The sequence below is a fragment of the Hyperolius riggenbachi genome, chromosome 7 (assembly GCF_040937935.1).
Source record: "Hyperolius riggenbachi isolate aHypRig1 chromosome 7, aHypRig1.pri, whole genome shotgun sequence".
NCBI classification, from domain to species: Eukaryota; Metazoa; Chordata; class Amphibia; order Anura; family Hyperoliidae; genus Hyperolius; species Hyperolius riggenbachi.
Genome location: NC_090652.1, coordinates 95,150,984 through 95,170,200, shown reverse-complemented (window position 1 = coordinate 95,170,200; position 19,217 = coordinate 95,150,984). Strand labels below are relative to the sequence as shown.

The following is a 19,217-nucleotide window of genomic DNA, read 5'->3' as shown; positions in this document are numbered from 1 at the left end:
GCAGACAAGAAAAAAAAAAAACTAAGCAGTACCAACTGCCATTATCTATAACCATACCCACTAACAATGCGAGAGGCATTTTATATAGATATGTATACATACTGTATACACAGGGGGAGATACTGGTTATTTGGCAGTTGGAAAAAGCTGTTATTTCCCACAATTCCACGAGGTTCACAGACAGCAAACTGTCAGGACCTTGGTCATTACATCCCACTGGGAGAGGTCTCATCACAATATTAGCCACACAGACCGCCTGATGATACTGTATATCCGAGAAAAGGTAAAGATTTCTCATAGGAAAGGGGATATTGGCTACTGACTGAGATAAAGTTCAATCCTTGGTTAAAGTTCCTCTTTAACAGGGTCTCTGTGTTTTGTGTTTTTACATCTGCAGATATGAGCAGATATGAGCAACTAATATTGGTTTCTAATAAATAAAAATACATATTTCTGTAAATGTGGTGTGTTGCCCAACATTCCCTGTACTTTTTATTTTAACTGTAGCAGTGTGTATTCTGGTTTCAGTGTATGATGTTCTGAAATGCTGATGTAAACCTACATACAGAAACTACATTTTCATCACATAAAACCAGGATTTTCATCACCCAAAACCAGGAGCCTATATGCACAGATTTCCTGGCACCCTCGACTATGCCCTTCATGAATCTACAAACCCCCTCCGAACTGCACCGCAAGTGTGCTGGCTAGCTCAGCTGTCACTTCTCCCTTACTCCCCTTGCCTGTCACAGGTACTAGTGTCCCTTAGCATTAGGTAGCCAGAGGTACCCTCAGTATTAAGTAGCTGAGTAGCAGTATTAAGGGAGATCTCGTCAGTGGAATTCCAAGAGATGGACGAGTAACCGCTCATTTACGCTCTGATCAAGACTCTGCATAGGGAACGTGAGTGAGCCGCCTTTGCACCACTAGGTGCCTGTAGGCATGTCCCTACAGTGCCTTATGGTAAATCCAGCCCTGCCCAAAACTGTATTTAATTGTTTTAAGTGATCATCTTACAAGGAAGCCATAAATAAAATGTAGAAATATATATATATATATATATATATATATATATATATATATATATATATATATATATATATATATCACAGACAATACTACAGGACACCAAGTCCAATGTGAACTAATATAACAACAGCTGATTTCCTGTTACTGAGAGATGTGTTACCTTTAGCTGCACAGTAAGACACACAGTTTATGGTTTCCTCAGCTTCAAATCCCAACTGTTCATCAAGAAATAAGACATAGTTGTCGTCTCTCTCCAGGTCCCAGAATCTGAAAACACAATGAACGTATAGGCTAAGAAGTGCTTGGGGGTCATCTGAGCAGAACACTGAAGTCATTCTATTACAATGATATAAAGGACAGTGGATTAAACAGACTGCATTTCTCCAAAGTCTGTAGACTGGTTTAAAGTCTATGTGAAGCAAATCCAATACACGAGTCAGAAGAAATAATTGCTTTCCTGCCTATAGTGACCAGTCAAATTTTCCAATTTATTATACTGTACTCTGAAAAATTACAGTGTAGGAAAAATAAAACAAAGTTTCTGTGTGAGTGTATTTTTACCTCTCCCTTAACTGGCTGCTGCTTTTTCTGTAAACAAAAATGGCCAATCACAGGCATAGCAGGTAAGAGTAAGGGAAAGTCATTAAAGCTAATGGGAACCGGAAAAAAAAAAAAACCCAGATAGATACGGTACTTACCTAAGCAGAGGGAAGGCTTTGAGTTCTATAGAGCCTTCCCATTACTCCCACGGTCCCCTCGTTCCAACGATGTTAACGCCGTTTGAATCCCCTGCTGAGGGAGGCTTCGGAAATCTTTGGGGGCCCGAGTGCTCCCGAAGACGGACGGCTCTGTACTGCGCATGCGTGAGTTGCTAGCGCAAGTGCAGCATGGAGCCGCCCATCTTCGGGAGCACTCTGGCCCCCGAAGACTTCCAAAGGCTCCTGCGGCGGCAGTGAGAGCAGTATTCATCCGATCGGTTGGATACTGCTACCAGGGGTAACAGCGCTAGACCGAGGGGACCATGAGAAAAGGGGGGAGTCTTTATAAGACCCAGAGCTTTCCCCCTCCATAGGTATCTGTTTTTTGTGTTTTTTTTTTTGGCTCCCATTAGCTTTAAGATAAGAGAAAATACTTGGAGGTTAAGCTAGTAGAGCTTTACTCCGACCCTTCGATTTTAGGATTATAAATTTAGCATATGATGAAAACAGTACTAATAATAGTTTAAGATTTCACTCGAGTCACATAGAAAGCAAAACTTATTTCGGAGGCTTTCATAGATACACTGTAAAATGGTAAAATTCTTACTTTGGTAAATATAATCAAAGTATTTCCATTCTATCAGGCAAGTCTCAGAGAGGAAAAACTTGCAGTCAGAGAGCCCTTTCACACCGACGCGGTGCGTTTTGGCAATTTGCCGCACTGCTACTGCAGCCTAATGATAAATGGGGAAGTTCATACTTCCCATGTTGCGTCAGAAGTGCCCGATTTAACACTAGCACATACCTACGTTACCACAGGCTCCTGCGGCGATCTGCGTTGGCCCGGAATTCATGTTAGTCTATGGCGACGCAGGGATCTTTAAAGAAGTTGGCGTCGCGGCACGCATACACGGAAGCGTATTTTTACAATACGCTTTCGTGCACTTCCGCATCCCCGAAGAAAGAAGTGACCGCAAGCGCACGTCACTTCCTGGTTGGCTGAATGCCAGACAGGGAACACTATGTACTAACGCGGTGTTCTTTGAAGGCCTGTGTTTGGCGCTGCAGCTGATGAGACGCATCGCTAACACCAATTTACACAGTGTAATACCAGCCTCAATGTGCAGCAAGTACGAACAAGGATCTAGGCAAAATGCTATACCCTCAGTGCATGGTTATCCAAATGAGCAACTACTGTCTGAGCAGATTAAAAAAACCTGTCCCTGATCGGGTAGCCAGACATCAATGTAGAAAACTCTCCAATAACCTCAACTCCTTAAGTTCACCGTCTGGGGATAACTTTTGAATCTGCACTCTTATTTCAACCAGGACAACTAAAGTGAGAGGGATATGGAAGCTGCCATATTTATTTCCTTTTAAGAAATCCCAGTTGCCTGACTATCCTGCTGATCTTCTGCCTCTAATAAATTTTAGCCATAGACCCTAAACAAGCATGCAGCAGATCAGATGTTCCTGACATGATTGTCAGATCTGAGAAGATTAGTTGCAAGCTTGTTCCTGGTGTTATTTAAACACTTCTGCCGCCAAGTAGATCAGCAGAGCTGACAGGAACTGATATTTTATAAAAGGAAATAGATATGGCAGCTTCCATATTCTTCTCACTTCATTTGTCCTTTAACTACCTCCTGCAACTTCGATCTCAAAAACATTTCCAGAATTCGTCTCTTCCTTTCACAGGATGCAACTACAATGCTGGTACATGCTCTAGTCATATCCAGTTTTGACTACTACAATACCCTACTCTGTGGTCTACCAAAATACAAACAAAACAAAAAACAAAAAAAACAAAACAGAAATGGCACCTCTCCAGTCACTACTGAACTCTGATGCCCTTCTGATCCACCTCTCTTCCTGTTTGTCTGACATTTCCTTATTTCCAGATGCCATGTTTAGCTGTTAGAAAGTCTAGGTACAGCAGATGAGGGATAAGCTCCAAGATTCAGAAAATCGCTCAAGGCGCAACAATCTCAGAGTGGTGGGACTCCTGGAAAACATGACGTCTCAAGCCCTGAAAGACTTTTGCGCATCTACACCACCTAAACTACTTGGTTTTAAAAAAGGCTTCAAAGTAGAAAGAGCCCACAAAGTAGGCCCCCCTCGCCTTCCTCAGACAAACGACCCCCGCGTCTCGTACTAGCAAGATATTTAAACTTTGCGGATAAAAACGAGATGCTGAGAGCCTATAGAGAGCTTGATCGACCTTTGGAATATCAGGGGACGCAAATTAGAATCTTTAATGACTACTCGGCTGAAGTGTCAAAAAAGCGCCAAGCCTTTAATCCAGCCTGCGCACTTTGTATACAAAAGCAGTGGAAGTTTGCACTACAGTACCCGGCTATATTAAGAGTTACGAATGATGCAGATGAAACGCACGTGCCCCACACAGTTACGGAAGCACTATCTTTTTTGCGTGCGGACAACACACCTACAGATTGAAATCTACAAAAAGCCAGATGTTGTTCTCAGAATTGTAGGCAGGGGGCGCTGCCTAACAGAAAATAAAGCAAATGTTCTGACATAGGAATCAGAAATGTTATTGTTCAACTGAAAGTTCTATTTTTGATCATTTTCTAGTTTACCAGTTACCACAGGGAGCCACAACTTGTGGGCTCTCGGTTTGAATTGAAAACATTATGCTGCCACCAGCTAAGATTCGCTTAGTTGAGGGAGGTCTATCTAGGGGAGGGATCTGTCATCTCAAGGCAAAGAATAGGTTAATTAATAGTGTTAAGTATAATGGAGGCTAGCTTGATCCATATTCCACCGCTCCCATGTCGATAAAAATAACATCATGGAATGTCAGGGGCCTGCGTTCACCAGGAAAGAGGTCAATAGTTTTGAGACACCTGAAAAAAGTTAAAACTGATATAGCAATGCTTCAAGAGTGTCACCTAGCACAGGAAAACTTTAATTACATGCGAAAATCATGGGTGGGACAGGTGTTTGGCTCCCCAGCCCAAGGATGCAAATCTGGGGTACTGATATTGCTACACAAATCCTTACAGGGGCAAGTATTTTCACATACACAGGACACTGAGGGGCGTTGGGTATGGATCAGGCTGCAATTGGCAGGAGAGGAATAAGTACTATTTAATCTGTATGCACCAAACGTTGAAGACAAACTTTTTTATGATGAACTACACAGAGAAATTCAGCTACTGGGAAATGTTAAAGTAATACAAGGGGGTGACTTTAATGCAGTAATTCATACACATGAGGACAGGTCTAAAAGAACACCAGCTACCAGCCTGACAGTAAACAAGTCACAAATTCTAAATGATTATATACAAACTACAATGCTATATGATAGTTGGAGGCTTTTGCACCCAGGAATACACATTCCATTCTATCCCCCATGATATATGGTCACGTCTGGATTACCTGTTAGTCACTCCTTTAGTGATGGCCCAGGTGGTTCAGACTGATATCCTGGATCTAGTCATATCAGATCATGCCCCAATACAGCTGACTTTCTCTCCTCAGGTCCCCAGAGGGACAGATACCATTTGGCGTTTCCCCTCACACCTGTATGAAGACGAAGGATTTGCCCAACTGCTACTCCAATGGTGGTGGGAATATAAGGAAGATAATGCTCTTCACACTAAAGATATATTTTTGTTCAGGGAAGCGGCCAAACCCACATTACGGGGCAAAATCATTAGCTATATATCAGGGAAAAGAAAGAAATCTCACGAAACGTATATGGCCTCCATGAGGGGAGTTAGAGAAGCGCACACAGTGTTCCTAAGTAATCCTTCACCTGAAACGAGATTAAATTGGCTAGCGACAAAAAAAACAAGCAGACACTGATCTGAGGATCAGGGAGAGGTACCGAAGGTCATATAGAGACTTATATTACTATAAGTTCGGAAATAAAATGGGAAGCCTTTTGTCCAGAATGTCTAGACCACCGCAAACTGCAACAGTTATTACTAGTTTACGTTCTAATACGAACCAAATATGTAATGACCCCAAATCTATCAGTACTATCTTTAGTAAATTCTATGGGAAACTATACAAGCATCCACCTAGTCAGGAGGGAGACGTGGCTCTCCCGTCATGGTTTGAGCGATTGAACCTACCTTCTCTATCTGAAGAGGATCTTGCGTTTCTTAACTCACCTATCACACAAGAAGAGGTTTTAGGGACAATAAAGTTATTATCTAACAAAAATGTCCTGGGTCCCGACGGCCTCACTTCAGAGTTTTATAAATTGCTAAAGCAAGAACTAGCTCCATATCTAGCTACCCTATTTAACAAAATTTTAAAGGATGGTAAATACCCCTTATCGGCGAACATGGCTTACATCAAATTAATTCCCGAACAGGGCAAGGATCCCCTAGATCCAGGGTCATATAGACCCATTTCGTTGATTAAGCATGACCTTAAACTTCTATCTAAAATATTAGCTGATAGGCTGGCGTATCTACTTCCAAAACTAGTCAGACCACACCAGGTTGGCTTTGTGAGACAAAGGTCGGCCATAGCAAATATACGCAAAGTCCTGGTAACCCAAGATCATGTTAGAGCATACCCAAAATCGTGTAAAAATGATGCCTTATTATTAATTGATGCTGAAAAGGCTTTCGATAACGTTTATTGGAGATGGATGGATAGGGTCTTAGATAAGATGAACATACAAGGAGAAGTCAGGAATTTGATCAAAGCAATGCATACAAATCCAAAGGCACGTATATATACTCTGGGCTTCCTTTCAGAAGAGATTGCACTAGAGAAAGGAATCAGACAGGGCTGCCCTTTGTCCCCCTTGCTTTTTAATTTGGCGCTAGAGCCTCTGACCCAAATGCTAGAGAAAAAATTGCCAGGCATGGACATTGGAAATGCTATGGTGTCGCAAGTCATGTTCGCCGATGATATCCTTTTATTTTTAAAAAACCCAGAAACCCAGCTGGAAAAAGCCCTAAACATAATCCAGCAAGTTGGCAGCTATAGCGGCTTCAAGGTAAATGTTTCCAAATGTGAATTGTTATCTCTCTCTCCCCTGGCACCTAAACATCAACTAGCCCATCTTCCGGTAAAAGTAAGCACGGTAGTCACTTATTTAGGCATAAAAATTCATAAAGACCCCAATATGCTATATAGTTTGAACTATTCTCATCTGATAAAAGATCTTAAGAATCAGCTACTGAGGTGGGAAAATTTACCATTAAACCTAGCAGGTAGAGCCGCTCTGATTAAGTCAGTCACCTTTGGGAGACTACTGTAGCCCTTACAAACCATCCCTCTATTAATGAAGCATTCAGATATACTAGATATAAATAGAGCAATAACGAGATTTTTATGGAAAAATAAAAAAGGCAAGAATTACTCTCGTTAAACTAAAGCTACCAAGGGAATGGGGGGATTAGCGATTCCTGATATACGAAGATGTAATCTTTCTTGTTTAGCAAGACATGTGAGAGATTGGGTAAATAAAACCAATGTGTACTCAAATTATGACCTTGAGGCAGGATTCTCTGAGCCATGGTCACTAGCAGGCCTCTTACACACCCCACAAAGCAAAATGCCTCCGAAGCTCAAAAATAGTAGAGTTATCAAGGATACGGTGATGGCCTGGAGAGAGTTAAGGTAAATATATCGGGTACCTCAACAGATCTCAAAATACATGCCATTTTGGGGGCTCCCTGGCTTTTCCACCAGCATTATACATAGAGGATTTCTAAGTTGGAATGATAAAGGGCTTGAGCACTTGGGACAGATCTGTGACCTGCGCAGGGGGAGATTTATGACCTTTCAGGAAGTCAGAACTAAATTTGGGATTCCCAGAAGTCATTTTCTTTATTATTGTCAAGTAAGATCGTACATACGGAACAAAATAAATAATATATCATCAGTTATAACCCTAAATTCTTTCGACAAATTTATCTCGTCTTATACACATCAATTATCGCTATCTGAAATGCACTCAAGGCTCCAGGGGATAAATCTAGAAATGAAAGCTAGAAACAATTTAATTAAAGGAATACGATCGATTGAAACAATTTTTTTTTTAATACTCTATATTAGTGTACACATTACCACTAGTGCTAGGGGCACTTTATTTATTCACCCAGGTCTCTCTCACACTATCCCTGCTTAAAAATTCATTTCTCACACAGCTCATAGTAGTTTGGGTCACCCTGAGCTGCTTGGTTACTCTGTCACACAGCTCACAAATATATTTCACTGTGTCACTCACAGCATGCAGCAGACATGAGGAGAAATAGGCTGATCTGAGGTGGTAACAGGTAACTAAATGAGCTGGAATATTGCTGGAATATAACTAGCTATAAACAATAGTCTGTGTTTACACTCAGTCTGGCTGCCTGCTTGTGGTGATTCACTCCAGGCTGCATCCACTTTACAAGCTGCTGAGAGGGGCAGACCACTGTCTACAATTAACATTATTAGTATCTTTATCAGTCAAGAGAAGCAAAGATAATAAACACACATTGCTAGAATCTTTAACCCCTTACCACCATATCAATAAGATTCTTTCAGCAAGGTGATAATTAAACTATAAACTGAGGAGTTGAAAGCAACTCCCCTGTGCAGAGATATGGTCTAGCCCTCTGGGAGCAGTCAGTATTAGATACATTTTGTATCCAACACTGACGCCAAAACTGATGGAGGATTTTACAGCTGAGATGAACAGCTGTGTGAGGAATCAAATTGCTCCTAGTACTTGCCCTAATGTGTGCTACAACATACAGCATTTAAAAATAAATCCAGAAACTGATGCACACAACCATCAATTCCCAAGTAAATTAACACATCTGATACTGATTGCAGCACGCAAAGCCATATTTAACAAATGGATCTAACACAGTAATCAGGGCTCTGGAGTCAGTCCAAAAATCCACCGACTCCGACTCCTCAGTTTAGGATTCCACCGACTCCGACTCCACGACTCTGACTCCTCTAATTTGCATATTACAATTTTGTTGATTAACAGTATGTAACGTGAAATTCGTCTCTTAACTGCCAACGCTTAGGAAAGACAACTGAAGTGAGAAGGATATGTAGACTACTATATTTATTCCCTTTAGACTAAAACTAGTCCTTGGTAAGAGTACTTGTAAAAGGTACAGACCAGAACAAAGAACATCTATCAGGCCCTAGGCAATGTAACTGTGGGTACATGTAAGAATGATGTGCAGGTACTCTGCAGGGGAATGAGGAGATTCTTTCTCTATTAGACATTCTTCATGCACAATCTGAAGGTTTATGGGTGATACACACCTCTGTGTTCAATGTGCACAACATTCTCAGTGGATTCCCTGCAGCTCTGTGGGGAGTGCATATGTAGAGTATAGTACTACTGTGTAAGTACACCTGAGACAGATGAAATTAAAGTTTTATACTTATCTGGGGCTTCCTCCAGCCCCCTTCAGGCTAATCAGTCTCTCGCTGTCCTCCTCCGCCACCTGGATCTTCTGCTATGAGTCCAGGTACTTGAGCCAGTCTGGTGTAGTGCGCATGCAAACACTCCGCCGCCGGGAGCGTACTACACCTGCGCAGCACTATTGTGCAGGTGCAGAACACTCCTGGCTGTGGAAGCGGCACGTAGCCAGACTGCTCTGATTGGCTGAATTACCTGGACTCATAGCAGAAGATCCAAGTGGCGGAGGAGGACAGCGAGGGAATGAATGGCCTAAAGGGGGCTGGAGGAAGCCCCAGGTATGTATAAAGCTTTTCTTTTAATTTGCCTCAGGTACCCTTTAATTCATAGTCACCAAAACAAATTTTAACAACATATCAAATTATTTGATTTCATGAGCAAAGAGAGTGCATACATTTGCATAAACCAGCATCAATGCAGAATTATTTCCCTCTCATTGACCATCTCTATTAGTGACACGGCTACACATCAGGCTTTATTCTTACAGCATAGATGTTATTTAGTATATATAAGAGATCCCTGTGTACACATCATATATACTGTACAGTCACAATCAGATATGTATATCTGACTTTAAAAATACGGGGACTGCTTTATTGAAGCAGCGCAAGTAACTAATTTTGATTGGTTTATTTCATTTTTGTGGACTGAACACAGCTATTACTGTATATATACATTATTTTTAATGACTATTATCTGAGAAATAGAACATTTTATCATATTTTCTATTTTAATTACAGTTACAAATTCATTAGGAGTCGGAGTCTGTGCATTTTTTCCCCGACTTCGACTCCAGGCACCCAAAATTGCTCCGACTTCGACTCCACAACTTTGACACCGACTCCACAGCCCTGCCAGTAATCCAACACTTTGGGATGTAAAAGAAGAATTATTCCATCTTTTCAACTAAGATAGACTAGAAGCTACAGTGCATAAAGACCGAAAGACAGCGAGTTTTTTTTAAAAAAAATGGAGAACTTTTATATTGGCATCATTCTCAGACTTGGAAATCAAAGGTATCATGGAACCCTTCACCTATACCAAATGGTATCTGACGAATCATATTCAGGGAACCCTGGGCCGCCTGGACATATCGCTATCCAATTAGCTTATAGCAAATAATAAATTGCCTTAGAGATGACAGAAGGTGGGGGGGGGGGGGTGAGGTTGGGGTTGGGGAGGGAGGAATCAGGAATGTAAACAAAAAGTTGTTATAACACATTGTGAACGAATGTATGTTTATAATGATGAGGCTTAATGTGCTTCAGACCTTGGCAATGTAACTGTTTGTTCATTATGTGACATTTAAATTCCTGAATTATTGTTATGTGAGATAAAATCAATAAAACATCTGTTTAAAAAACAAAGAAAGTCTAGGTACAACCTGAACATGCTCAGAAAGGCATCCTGTCTATGCTGTATACTGTTTCCCACAAGCCCAATGTAGTACTTTTTTTTCCCCCTTTACCTGTTAAGTCAATGGAGTTAAAAAATAAATAAAAATAAAACAAGATAGTAGCCTGTATAATATTTTCAAAGTTTCGTTAACAGGATTTGGATTACAGGCTAAATGTAGCTATACATCAGGCTATGATGGTCAGATCTGACCAAGAGACAAATCTCTCTCTGATTGAATCTGATCAGAGAGAGATCTGTCAGTTGCCCATATATCACAGGCCTATTCCCGATTGATGTCAGCATGAAATCTCTTGGGAATCGTCCGAGTCCACCACTGGCCCCTCATGCATAGTTGTGCATGTCTGTGCATTTATTCATTACCTGTTCTGTGTCGTGGTGCCCATCAGTATTCCCAAATCCGCTAACCACTAGCCCTGCACACCTCGCTAGCGTGATGCGAGTGACGTCACGAGTTGCGTGCTATGCTCTGGCGGCATGTATAGGGCTAATGGAAGAGTGGCAGATTTGGGAAGATGGACGGGCACCGCGACATAGGACTAGTAATGTATAAATGCGCACACACACACACACAACAGCGCCAAGGTTTTCCTCGCTCGCCCAGATATCGCTCACCGTTACTGCCGCGCACTTGATCAACCACGATGGCCCAACATCTTGCAGCATGTCCGATCTACATGCTTGGCCCAAAATTGGTCGAATCGTTGATCGGGCATGCAGTTGGTGGAACTGATTTTAATTCGATTCGATTATAATAAGCACATCGGATGGTCGATTGGCCACCAAGCCGCCTGATGTATGGCTAACTTTACTGTAACAGTGGAAAGGTACCACAATAAACAGGTCTTATGTCAAGACATGATCACATGTCTTTGTATGCATCAATGAGAAGTTTGCTTCAAGTAAAAGTACCTTATAACACTTTCTCCCGTGGCTGTAATGAGCAGACCATTTTCCACACACTGTATGTCTACTGTCTTTCCAATCCTTCCCGTCAGTTTAACCTGTGAAGAAATAATCAGCCATTTAGACCACTCAGAGCCTTGCTACTCCATAAGCCTGATTTATGAAGTATATGTCTAAAGCTCGAGAATAGCAATGTATACCTCCCAACTTTTTAAAATAAGAGGGACACTTAAGCCACGCCCCTGATCACACCCCTAGTCACGCATACCATAAAGATTTCATAAGAAAAATATGTTGTTTTAGAATTCAAACTACACTGGTCCTTTCTATCTTGGTTCATTTTCCTTCATAGTAACATTTTAAAATTAGTAATATATCAATTTAAAGAGACTCTGTAACTACATTTTCAGCCTTATTTCTTCTATCCTATAAGTTCCTATACTTCTTCTGATGTGGTCTGGATTACTGCAGCCTTTTCTAGTTGCACCATCTCTGTAATATATCTAATCTTCCTTTCTTTGTCAACTTTGTGGACCCAGAGAGGAATGCACTGCCTCTGCTGTGATAGAGAGAAGTTATGCACACCCCCTCCAGGCTCTGTGTGTGTGCTTTGTTTATCCCTCACAGACAAGTCTCTGCTCTCAATTTCAGCTTGTCTGAGGGGGAAGGGAGCTGCCATGCTGGGAAACTGTGAGAATCCCTGACTGGAGTGCAGAAAATTCACTATGTAATAAAAACTTGTATTACTGTAACAATATATATATATATATATATATATATATATATATATATATATATATATATATATATATACACACTTTCTGGTTAGTGTCCGTGTTTTTTGTTTGTAAACCCTGCCTAAAACTGGCGATTAAAGTGGATCTGAGATGAACTATTACTCATTGAATAATTGTGTTCCTTTCCTATTGTTTATAGGACATTCCTCAAGCCAAATACTTTTTTGTTTTTTGTTTTAATACTCTAATTTCCTATAAACTAAATAAGCCCCACTTAAAGTTTTCAGAGAGCCTTGGCAGTAGCAAGGGCTCATGGGAGCTCAGTCTGGGCAGGAGGAGGAGAAGGTTACTAGCCCGAGATTTCAGAGGCAGAGGGAAAAGGGGAGGCGGGAGGAGGATGGGGAATAGGTTTTTTTCACAGAAGATACAGATAAGCCTGCCTCTGTGTAATGTTTACAAACAACATGGCTGCTGTCATTGTATCACAGGAAGAAATAATCATATTCTATTAAAGCTGTTGGCAGCTAGATATGCTGTGTAAACTATCTAAACTTTAGATAAGATATATAGACAAGTTACTTGTTATAGTTAGTTTTTCATCTCGGATCCGCTTTAAAAGCCAGGATAAACGGTGGGGAGCGGCAGAAATGGCAAAGAGGGATCCAGGAGATCACAGTGACTCGATCGTTATGTTTTTTTATTGTACAAAATCGGAAAGTACAGATTCTCTTTAAAGGATGGGAATACAGTTTAGAGTCAACCAAATACTTTTTTTAGTAGAGAAATATATATATTTACATAGAAAGAGGGACAAAGTCCCGAAAGAGGGACAAATAAGGAGGAAAGAGGGACAGGGCTCCCAAAGAGGGATTGTCCTTCCAAAAGAGGGACAGTTGGGAGCTATGAAATAACTGAACTAATCGGGCAAACACAGCCTACGTTTTTCAGCCAATTGATCAATAGCCTGTTGGATGGGACGTGAAACGGGCGTCGCAGGTCATCACAGTGCCCAGCCACCCACCTCCACACTGATGTGAAAGGCGCAGTAACAATGGTATGCACCGCTGCTGGTAACTGTATGACTGTCTGGATTTTGCTGGATGTTTTCTGGATTGCCACAAAATAAACCACTTATTGAAATGGATGGTGCCCGTATTCTGCTTCTACGTACAACAGGACTAAAGATGTCCCCCCCTGTGATACATTTCAAATTGTAAATCAGGGCGAGGAAAGCTGTTACAATGGGCAAATAATTTACAAATTAATATTTCATCTAAAGATCGCATCTGATGAATAAATTGTACCATGAATGGGTTCAGATGGACATCTTCCAGCCTCCCGTTCTGCAGTGTCTCATTCGGGGGCTTGCACCGGCTTTCAGCAGCGGTCGGGCGGCATCCCGTTGCGATCAGTTTTTTGTTTTTTTTTTCGTCCCCGCAGGACGAAGACATGAAGACACGGCGGTTAATCGACCCTGGAAGCAGCATGCGGTTTCTAGAGTCGCATAGAACGATTAGGAAAATCGGGATCGGAACACCGCATTCACATAAGCAACGGTAAACGGCCGATATAAGCTCTCCCATTCACTTGAATGGGAGCGTTGTATCAGAAACCCGCGGTTATCACCACCAAGCGCCCATGTGATCCGGTCCTTACACTGACAGCAATGCCTGCATGATGCAATTTATTTTTCAGCCTACAGACTGTGGGTGGATGATTTGTACTTACACATCTGCCTGCCCTGGTATGACCATAGCTGTCATTATTAGCATGTGCAACAAGGGAGACATGGCAGAACATCCTAAGATCAGGCCCCATCTGCAGCAACATACACACCAGATGCTAAGTTATGCACTATACCCTAGCCCAGGCATGGGTAAACTTGGCCCTCCAGCTGTTAAGGAACTACAAATCCCACAATGCATTTGCCTTTATGAGTCATGACTGTGGCTGTCAGACTCCTGCTATGCATTGTGGGACTTGTAGTTCCTCAACAGCTGGAGGGCCAAGTTCGCCCATGCCTGCCCTAGCCTCTGATAGAAACGGAATGCAAACAAATATCAAAAATGGGAGCAGCTAGCCAAAAGAAAAACGTACATTTTTTAGACAGCAGGGAGAGGTGGCAGTGCTTCCCAAAGCAGGCTGCATCCAAATGACCACCAGCATAGATATGCAGAGCCTAAGTATAGGCAGGGTACACATCTTGCATTCAAAACAGATGCATCAATTAACATTAATGGATGTTAGCTTCCAAAAACAGTTTGCATGCATATTAGCATATGCTCACCTTTGAGAGCTCTTCAGCTTCCCCTTCAGGGGTAATAAAAAACTGAGACAGCAGCAAGTTCTCAGAGATCACCACCAGAATGGATTTCTTTTCTATGAAGAATAGTCTGCGTGTTGGGCTGTCCATCCCAATGATCTGGTTGCTTTTACCCTGCTCATCCACCCAGTGTACTGAGCCTGGGATTTAAAAAAAAAAAAAAAAAAAAAATGAATTTTTTAGAAATTAACTCTGCAGTTGATAAGACTGAACAAACACAAACCATTTTTTTAAAAGGACATCAGGGGTGAAAATAAACTGATGAGAAAAATAATTTGAACTATCCTCCTTGTCCTAAAAATGACTTTTTTAGATATCCCACATGTTTAATTTCATATTTAAATCTAGTTTTTAAGTTTTGACTGTTTTATTGTCTCTGCTTAATGACACCTTCATTGAAGTATGCTAGAGCTCAAATCTATGAATTATTGATCCTTTTTATCTCTTTCCTGCTCCAGGAAGCCATTTACTGACAGGAAAGTATTTTATGGCTGTAATTACTAATTCAGTGAGGGTTATGTTATAGTCTGACCCAGATAAAAATTGTCTCTTGCATATCTGATGTTTAACTCTTTCAGGCAGAGAAAGTAAAAAAAGGAACACAGCCTATTTGTGTGTACATACACATGTCTATCTCATGTCACATGTCATCTCAGTTGTCCTTTAAAGGAAGAAATGTATTGGTTTTAAACATAACAGACTAGTTTCGTGTTTAAAGAATATACGGTTGACTTCTTTCATAAATCAGAGGAGTCCCTGCCTTGTAAAACTAAAGGTGTTCATACACGACTAGATTTGTAGCATCAATATCCCGCAGATTCAATCATAATCAATCTGGCAGAGAACGAGTGATGTGGCTGCTCGATTGTCAGATTCAATCAGAGAGGGATCTATTGGATAGTCATTCTGGTGGCCATCGAGTAATTTATGGCCACCTTAAAAGTACCCATACACTAATAGATATGCACCTGATCTGGTCAAAAGATCAATTCCTCTAAGATCAGAGGGGGATCGAATCCTTGTCATCATGAAGATCATCATCAGTGACAGCCATTTTACCTGTGGTTCGTTGGCGTTATTCACCCAAATGAAAGACAGGGAGCTCCTAGGAAGCGGCACCAGCTAGTCTTTCACTTTGAGCCCACCTCCTCTGTGATGTTGAGAGGTACAACCTTTGTAAGGCCAGGACTGTAGCTGCAGCTCGGCAGAGTCTCATCATCAACTCCTGTCTGTTTCCGCTCTCCCTTGTGTGTAATAAAAGCACTTACCCTTCCCACAACCTCCCCAGTGTGCTTATACTGAAAGCTGGACACCTGAGCTCAACACTAGATGAGCAAATAGACTTAATGGCTGAATTACGCATCAAAAAACAGGGGGTTGAACAAAATGCTACAACACATCTTGTGATGATTCACATACTTTTATTTTTGCTGCTGCAGTGCAATAAGTTTGGTGAATGAAGAACAGACTCATTGTAGAGGAGCAGGACAGACTGGGATAAGGAGCATCGGGGAAGAACAGCTCCGAGAATGATGTCACCGTGAAAGATGTGGCAATGCAATAAGCATACTGTTATGCGAGGACGCAATGTTTGCATCCTCCTTACCATCTCCTGTGCTGAGGAAGAAGGAGAACTCTCGCTGTGTCCCAGTCTTCATTTTCCAATTAAATTTATCAAGAGCTTTCTCATCCCCACTCACTGCCGCCTTTGCCAATTGGCTCATATCCCTGAAAAACACAAAAAGCTGTCACATGATCACCTGCACACACACAATAGCCAATCAGAGGTCTTCTTTTCCTCTGCTATTCTTGGCAATGGCCCCTTTAATCTGGCAACTGTACAGTAAGGCAAAACAGTGCTTTTGTAATATTTAATGTGTATACTCAAATATAAAAAATTCAAGTACAAACCCATTTAACATTACGCAACAGGCAAAATGGTTGACCTTACAAAAAACTCAGGGAACATTTCCTCCTCCATCTGCCTTTTTCCTCATCAGTCCCCAGGAGAACGACCACGCTGCCACAGTGTAAATGGAGGGCCTGTTGCTGCTCCTCGCAGCCACAGAGAAGGTATGCTGCTCCTGGCCTCTCCACCTCTGCTGCCTAGCCAGGGTGCCCTCACCCCCCCCCCCCCCCCGGACTTATGTCCACCAATGCTGCCCAGCCGAGGTGCCCCCCGGCCCCACGTCCACCACTGCTGCCCAGCAAAGGTGCCCCCTGGTACCACAGGGCCCCACTGTGTCTGCACCCTCATCAAACAGCCGTGTGGACTAAATTAGGAGCGATTCTCCTCAAGCAACCTGGCTCAAATGATCCCTGCTGTCCGCCTCCATCATGATCCCCCTCCCCCCCCCCCCCAGCATCCTCTCTACTTTTTGTGGACAATCGGTAGCACCTGTCTAGTTGGGAGCGCGTCGCTGTGTAACGTCTAGTGCCGAAAATGGCAGCGCTCATATCAGCTCCCAGGCTGCTCCTCCAGTCCCACTCTTTTTCTGTTCCTGCTATCAGTGTATGTCTTGCTATGTTTGTATTACGCTAATTGTACGTGTATGCTGTAATTGCTCTGTGTGTATTATGTTAACTGCACGTGTATGCTGTAATGCTCTCTGTTTTTGCTTTGATTTTGCTTTTGTTTATACGTATGTACCATGCTTAACTGTATACGACGCTCTGCTTAAATGTACGCACAAACTGTAATGTTGTCCTATGTATGCTTGTCCCACGTCTACATATGTACCATGCTTAACCGTGCTTTTTTCTTGTTTTTCACCAACGACCCTGTATGTGCCAAAAGCAATTCCGGGTACAATCCACCGTTGTACTTAGCGAAATAAATTCTGATTCTGATCAGAGAGAGGGATCTGTTGGCCGCCATAACTCGCAGGCCGATTCCCGAGCAATTTCAGCATGAAATCTTTCATGAATCGGCCTTGTGACTGCGCCATGCTGCCCCCGGCCGATGTCCCCCTAATATTTCATGTTCAACACACATCATCCGTTCCCTCGCCGATGCCCATGCAGTTTTGCTTTACTTGGCACTGTCCGTGTCCTTGTACTTCCGAATGTGCGCCCCCATGTGGTTGCCGGCATTATAGCATGTGGGACGTGTGTGACATCACACACACGTTCGATGTGCTACAAGTCGGTAGTCACGTGGGGCCTGCATGCGGTAATCACTTGGATAGTTGTCAGGTAAAGTATAACTTTATGAGCAATTGGGGGAGAAAGGGGGGGGGGGGCGCGACGACAAAAAACACTGGGGGGTGCAATGACAAAGAACACTGGGGGGGGGGGGGGGGGGGGGAGACAGCGCCAGGGATTCCATCACGTTTGTCGCTTGTCCCGATATTGCACTACGTTACTACCGTGCATCTGATCACGTCGTCCCGAGATTTTTCTGCATGTTTGATAAATACATGTGACCAATTTCGGCCCAGTCGAGCAGGCTCTTGGCGGCACAGATTGTCATCCAATTTGATTATAGTTATCGAATTAGATGGTTGACCGGCTGCCAAGTCAAGTAACCTATGGGCCCCTTTACATGCTTGATGTTATCAATTGTAGAGGGCCCTGGGGTATGCACAGTTTGCCTGCCAATATTACTTACTCTTCAGGAGCTATTGGTTTAAATAGGCAGTGGATCAAAGGTTTGTGGTATTCCAGCTTCAGTAATGGCGCACCCTGAACTCGCCCTCGCTGATCCAATCTCCACATCATTAGCACACCACTCTAAAAGAGCAAAATAAAAATACAAAAAAATCTTAAGACATGCAATAAACTTTTCCACTTAATTATAGTGTTTACTTTTCACATTTTTCTGGTATGCAGTCTTTATATACAGGTAGTCCCCGGTTAACAAACGAGACAGGGACTGTAGGTTCGTTCTTAACCTGAATCTGTTCTTAAGTTGAAACATTGGGCCATCTCTGTCCCCTGTGCCTCCAGTGTCCCCCTCTGTGTCACCTCTGCCCTCTGTACCTGCTTATACAAGTTTAAAAGCCATTTTTTTCTTTGAATTTTTTAAAATCGATTTTCTCAAAAACAAGTCCAATTTGAAAAAAAATAAATTTTGGCTTGTTCCCGTGGAAACACAGAATCCACGCCGTTCATATTGGCAGGTTGTTCGTAAGTTGGGCGTTCGTAAGTCGGGGACTACCTGTATTCATATCTGCTGTTCAAATTTACGAGAATGAATTGGGAATCCCAAATTCTCCTGCACATCACACTTCTGCACCCAAAGCAGTGGGCGGGTCATGGAGAGTTAACGCACTTGTGGTCTATCCTGCATGTCTCTTCGATGATCCCTCCTTTCAACCCGCAAGCGAGGGAACTCCCCAGGACCCTGTCCACTGCTTCAGGGGCTTACTGTGTGGTGTTGGAGAATGAATTCCGAATCAATTTTCAAAAATTCAAACACCAACACTACATACAAGTACACCAACTTATTTTTGTAGTTCAAACGAATCATTGTCAACCAGATAAACTATGTAACATAAGCAGCTTCCCAACAGAAGGGCTGAGCAATGGCCTCCTATTCCTACATGACCCAATGCATGGAGTACAATGGTGTCAGCCAAGGACTGCCCAACTTGGCTGATCGCAGGCAAGGAGGCTATCAACATACAACTTTACATACACTAGATTTTCACCCAAAACGATCATGAATTATAAATTCTAAGGTG

At 42.3% G+C, this 19,217-nt stretch overlaps 1 protein-coding gene across 4 annotated transcripts in view; it reads right to left on the bottom strand.

The window, feature by feature from the left end:
• Nucleotides 1-19,217, bottom strand: part of IFT140 (intraflagellar transport 140) — a 162,616-nt gene that overhangs the window by 127,507 nt on the left and 15,892 nt on the right. For all 4 annotated transcript variants that reach the window (XM_068244383.1, XM_068244382.1, XM_068244385.1 and 1 more), the window contains exons 4-8: nucleotides 18,143-18,264; nucleotides 16,139-16,260; nucleotides 14,497-14,672; nucleotides 11,479-11,570; nucleotides 1,190-1,296 (exon numbers count right to left, since the gene is read on the bottom strand). In XM_068244383.1, coding sequence (XP_068100484.1) covers nucleotides 1,190-1,296; nucleotides 11,479-11,570; nucleotides 14,497-14,672; nucleotides 16,139-16,260; nucleotides 18,143-18,264 — 619 coding nt within the window. The remainder of the gene's footprint in view (nucleotides 1-1,189; nucleotides 1,297-11,478; nucleotides 11,571-14,496; nucleotides 14,673-16,138; nucleotides 16,261-18,142; nucleotides 18,265-19,217) is intronic.